This window comes from Ursus maritimus, unplaced genomic scaffold (assembly GCF_017311325.1).
Source record: "Ursus maritimus isolate PB19 unplaced genomic scaffold, ASM1731132v1 scaffold_3, whole genome shotgun sequence".
NCBI lineage: Eukaryota > Metazoa > Chordata > Mammalia > Carnivora > Ursidae > Ursus > Ursus maritimus.
In genome coordinates, this window is record NW_024425563.1 from 47,395,819 (window position 1) to 47,401,818 (window position 6,000).

General features: G+C 42.4%; 1 protein-coding gene across 1 annotated transcript in view; it reads left to right on the forward strand.

Annotated features, from left to right (window-relative positions):
• The window catches only part of HIBADH (3-hydroxyisobutyrate dehydrogenase), a 101,255-nt gene extending 98,047 nt beyond the window's left edge, over positions 1-3,208 (forward strand). Inside the window, exon 8 of the mRNA XM_040644151.1 lies at positions 2,258-3,208. Coding sequence (XP_040500085.1) covers positions 2,258-2,416 — 159 coding nt within the window. The 3' untranslated portion in view covers positions 2,417-3,208. The remainder of the gene's footprint in view (positions 1-2,257) is intronic.
• The last annotated feature ends 2,792 nt before the right edge of the window (positions 3,209-6,000 follow it).

Consider the following 6,000-nt stretch of genomic DNA (forward strand, 5'->3'; position numbering starts at 1 on the left):
CATCGTAAAATTCTAACATGTTATGTGTATATAATCAGAACACAGTTAGTATGAAAACTAGAACATTCTTTTGCACTCTCCAACCTGGATGTCTGTGATAGCCACGACAGAACAACGTATGGAAAATCACGACTCTTGATACTCCCCCCAGTATACCCGTTTCCTTGTAAAACGTAACAACTTGTTCCTCCGTTAACTTGTTGAAACCTTATTACAATTGTTTTGTATTTTTCCTGAACTACCCACTTAGCTCATGGCTTCATAAATATTTTATTTGATTAGTGAAGTGGAAAATCTGTTTATTTTAAATTATATATTATAAGCTTCAAAGGATGCCTTCTTTTTCTAACATTTCAAGATAGGCCTCTCAGACTTTGAGAGACTAATCACTTTTCTCTTTTTAGAATGTGCATCTTTTAAGGTAGCAGGCGCCAAAGCTATTTTACCGTCCGTGTTTTTGGTTTTGTTAGGTTTTATCTGGGGTATGTACTTGCCCATTTGAAAAACTATAGACTTGTCTTCTCGATAGTATTGTGTCCTCCTTGGTATGTTCTGTTTAACTCTGAGTTCTTCTGTTCCAGTTAACTACGTTAAAAGTTGAATGCAGTCTATGTAGATTTTTCTCTCCGTCTCTTGAAAGTAAACACATCTTGCAGATACGCTGCAAAACGATGTCAACAAGAGAGGTTTGTCCGGGTATGAGCAGTAGTGCAGCCGTGTGTTTGTTAACTGTGTAGGTGACAAACTCCCTCTTTAGTTTTAAGAAGCTATAGAAGAATTTAAGGTTAAGCAGTTTTTTCAAATCTGTTGTCTACCTGTGAAAATTATACAAATAAGCACAAAATCTTGTTTGCACCTATACGATCATACAGTCAAGAAACTTATTTTTTCTTTGAATAATTTTTTACTTTGAGTGGACAGTATCGATAACTGCTCCGTTATCAAGGATGTTCCTCAGCGAGTAGAACTGTTTCTCATCTTGCTTCTTGTTTTCCCCTTTCATTGTTTGCTGACTTTTCCATTGGTGGGAGAAGTGAGGGTGGTAATGGTAAGAAGAAGATCTAGTTGGTTTTGCCACTAGTTTGCAGCTCTTATAAAATCACAAATAAAATGAAATGTGGAGGATATTATTTCAATTATCCAAGCCTTCATTGTCTTCCATCAACTCCAGATATTTCAGGTTCGGGCAAGATTCCATTTCTATGGTAGTCGGTATTCATTAGCTACTGTTTAACTCTAAAAGATTATAATGTGAACTTTTGTCTATTTTTAAACAGCCATAAGTTTTCTGAGACCCTCAGAATGAAGCATTAGCTCACTGAGATGTTAAAGCGTTGTCGTGAAGGCGGATGCCCCATTGCACTTAAAATCCAGACTCCTTACCAAACGTATTAAAGCTGCCGTGTTTTGCCTGTGTCCATCCCAGACTCATCTCCCACTCCAGCCCCCTGGCTCACTCTCATTCAGCCTCATTGAATTGAATGCTATTTCTTGAATATCCAAGCCATGTCCCCCACACGGTCTTTTCGTTGCTGTTCCATCTACCTGAAACTCTCTTCCCCCTGCTCTCCAAAGAACTCACTACTCCCTAACATTCAGATTGTAGGTCAGGTGTCTTCACCTCAAAGAGGTCTTCCCTAAACATTTCGTCTCCCAGGACTCCCTTCCTTCCATCCGAGTCTTGCTGTTCGCCACTTCCCAGCCCCTTGCCCGGTTTTATTTTTCTTCATAGTGCTTGTCATTGTCTGAAGTTTTAGTATTTGTTCTGTTGTCCATCTTCCCCAAGCTGCATGAGAACAGTGACTTGGTCTTATCGTACCTGTATCACCAGCCCTGGGAACAGTGTCCAGCGCACACCAGTTGCTAAATATTTCTTGAGTAGGAGATTGAGTGGGTATTCAGTAATTCCATAATGGGGTTTGTCGTAGGCTTACAGGCTTCTGCAGATTTGAAAAAGCATTTCCCTATATGATCTCATCTGTATAGTAACCCCTGTCCAAAGTCAAAACAAGACAAACAGGTCTGCGTGGAGGAGTGGAGAGGACACTCAGAAATTAAGGTTTCTGTCTGGAGCAGTTTGGCAGCTATATGAAAGTACTTATAAAAATATATATAACTTACCACAATATTCGTAAGTATCTTATTTTTTCAGACCTCGTTTCTCCTTCTTTGAAACCAAAGCATTAGGAGCCACAGTTCCAAAGTGAGCCTTAACTACCAGTCTCAATGTGTTCCCTCCTGCCCTTGTTTGATTTAGGATCTGGGGTTAGCACAAGACTCTGCCACCAGCACAAAGAGCCCGATCCTTCTGGGCAGTCAGGCCCATCAGATCTACAGAATGATGTGTGCAAAGGGTTACTCAAAGAAAGACTTCTCGTCCGTCTTCCAGTTTCTACGAGAGGAGGAGAGCTTCTGAGTCTGCCCTTGGCCGTGGACACTCTCGGACCACCAAACTCTATCTTGGAGCCTCCTGAGAGCTCACTCCACAAGTAAATGGGTTTAATCAAAGGCCACCTGTCTGCTTTTGATTGTCTAGGTCCCAGTAACTCCTAGGATTTTTCACCCATTTTTAACTGCTTATTCTTTCTACCTATTTAGCAAACATGCGTTACCTGAATTTACTTTCCTGCAAGCCACTGATGGTCTCTGCTAGCTAGCTGATTAACCTTTTTCGAAAGTTTTATCCCTGAGCCTCTTCAACGACATCGTTGCATACTTCAATCAGGATATTATTTACTCCACAAATAAAACCAAATATTTTTTCAACAGGATGAAACCGATCTGAAAGAAAAGAAAAGAAATTGGTGTGGGGAAAGGAGGTAGAAAAAAGGGGAAGCGTGGTGAATGACTACCTGGGTCCCTTGGGAAGTTTGTCCTCTTAACCAAGTGGCAGTATTCTTGCACTATTGAGGTCACTGATTTTCCAGGGAGTTGAGAAAGCTAGAGAACTCCTTGCTGCATGTTTTATAATTTGGACTCTGTTACATTACCTTAGTGCGTCCTTGTTACAACTCCCAATACTCAGCAACCTTGTTTTTTATATTTTTGCTTCCTTGTACATTCTTACTACATATTTTTTGACTTCAAAAGAATGACATCTTTAGAACTGTTTCAGAGCCAATGATGATATTTGCTTTAGATAATTATTACAATATTCTAAATATAACTGTATTATTTTGAATTCAAATAAATTTCTATGCTAATAATACATCCTTGGAGTTTTTCTGTCTTCCCAGCCATTTGGTGAACAACTAAATGATCTGACAAACTGGTATTACAGACTGATGGGGAAACAGTGGGAAGGAAAAGAAGGGAGGGGAGGTCAAAAGGAACGGAGTCTCAATTGGGCAGTGGCAAGCCAGCATCCTGCTGGGCCCTGTTTGAATCCTTAATGGGCATTCATTTGAATGTTTTCTACATTGTGGGTGCATGGGAATTCAGCCTGCATTAAATGGAATGTCCCCCAGTGTTGAGTGCAATTGCCACTTTCCCTACCACAGGCCCTAGGAATATTCTTGTTGGTAGACCTAGACACCAAATTTGGCAGAAGTACCACAGTTTTCATCATTTTCTTGGTCATAAAAAATTCCATGGTGACGGGGCTATGGTGACGAACAGAACAAAATCTTGCCCTCGTAGACCATAAATTCTGGTGTCTCGCGCGTGTGTGAGGGGATGTGACAGACAAAAAATAAATGTTTAATGAACATGTCAGATAATAATAAGGAAAGAAGGCAGGATCAGGGGGATGGTTGAGAAGTGTCCAGCATATTTTGTTAGGGTGGTAAGGTGGCATTTGAACAGAGATAACAAGGAAGTGAGGGAACAAGCCATGCAGGTGTCCGAGGAAAGAATATTGCAGGAACAGGGAACAGAAAGTACGAAGGCACAGAGGTAGGATAATGTTAGATATGAGGAATAACAAGGAGGCTGTAAGTGAAGTCATGAGATGAGGGGAGCCAGATCTTGTAGGGCCTTGTGGGCTATGTTAGGATATTGGCTTTTATTCTTTTTTTTTTTTTTTTTTTTTTTTTTTTTTTGAGAGAGAGAGAGACAGCGAGGTGGGGAGGGGCAGAGGGAGAGGGAGAGAGAAACTTTAGCAGACGCTGCGCTCAGCACAGAGCCCGATGCAAGGCTCGATCTCAAGACCCTGAGATCATGACCTGAGCCAAAACCAAGAGTCAGACACTTAACCAACTGAGTCACCCAGGCACCCCTTGGCTTTTATTCTGAGCAAAATTAGCATGGTATCAGTTAGCCAAAGCAAAAGCTAACTGCTATATTGCCACCCCAAAACTTAATGGCTTAAAATAACACATGTCTGTTATTTTTCCAGATTCTCTAGGTTGGCTGTATTATTCTTCTACTGGGCCAACTCCTCTGGAGCTGGACGGTCTAGTTTGGCCTCACTTAGCTGGGAGAGCTAGAGTGGTTGGGGCTTCTCTCCACATGGTCCAGGAGGCTAATCTGAATTTCTTCACATGGTGGCGGAAAGGCTCTCAATAGCAACATAGGACAAGCCCCAGTGAACAGACACTTTGCAGGGTTCTGCTTGTTTCAGTATACTGTCGCATTGGCCGAGGCAAGTCACATAGCCAAGCCCAGAGTCCACGTAGGAGTGGACAACATAGAGTATAGACACAAAGGCATCAGGGTTTGCAAGCATCCTGTCACGCCAGCCCACTGAGCAGTTCATTTAGAGGATTGATGTGGTGTGACCTACTCTTTAAAGGGATCACTCTGGCTGCTGTGTGGAGAGTAGAGTGTAGGGGCATGGGTGGCAGCAAGACCAGGTAGGAGGGAATTGTAATAGTCCAGATAAGAAGCAGTAGGCGCTGGGGCCGGAATGTTAATGGTGGAGGAGGCAAGAAATGAATGGTCAGATTTGAATATAAAAGGTAGGTCCACTAACTGATGGATGGGATGAGAGAGAAAGGGAGAAGTCCAAGGAAGAAGCTAAGGTTGGTGGGGAAAGTGGAGGAAGGGAGGAACCATTTACTGTGGGGAAGATGTGGGAGGTTTAAGAGAAGAGAACCCTGTATTTGAGGTGCCTCGTAGCCACCTAAGTGGGGAAAAGCAAAGGTACAAGACCATGCCTTGTGTTAATCTCACTTTCAGTGGTTGGGAACATGAGGCAGAGCCAGCAAATGAGACTGAGGAGGAGTGACAGTACGAAAACAACGGCAGTCGTGACCTGGCAGCCAAATGAGGACAGTGTTTTAAGGAGGAATGGGTATTTGTATCAAAAGCTACTGATAAGTTGAGCTGAGAATTAATGGTTTGGATTTGGCATAGTCGGTGGCTCTGACGGGTGTGCTGGAAATGACATTGGGGTGTGTTGGAAATGACTTTGAGCACGAGGGAATGGGGAGAGAAATTGGAAGTGAAGAGTAGGGACAATTCTCAAGAAGTTTTGCTGTAGAGGGAAACAAATGGGGTAGATGCAGGGATTTGGGGTCAAGGGAAATTTTATTGATATTAAGATTAGAGGTACTATGAGGTTATGCTGATGGAAGTGGGGTGATGAGGTAAGGGAAAGAAGTAGTGTACGAAAGAGAGGACACCTGCCGAGTGATATCTTTTAGTGGAGAGGAAAGGGGACAGGCAGGGATGGATCTCTGAAAACAAAAAACCAGCACAAACAGATCATGTGTCAGACTTGTAAGCATCTTACGTGAAGGATATTAGTGCTAGAAAGGACTTCACCAGCCTCTCTACCAGCATGTGGAAGTCTGCCTTCTTCTGACCATTAGTTTTCTCATCTATAAAGTTGTCATAAACAATGGAGCTGAATATGAAATGCTTGCTTGGAAACTTGAAACAAAAAAATATGTGTGAAGGACAATCCCAGGTGTTGGCAAGCGTGTGGAGAGAAGTAAAACCCTACATTACTGCCAGGAATATAAAGTGGTGCAGCCACTTTGGAAAATGGTTTGGCAGTTCCTCGAAAAATTAAGCAGAGAGTTACCACAGGACCCAGCAATTCCACTCCTAGATACA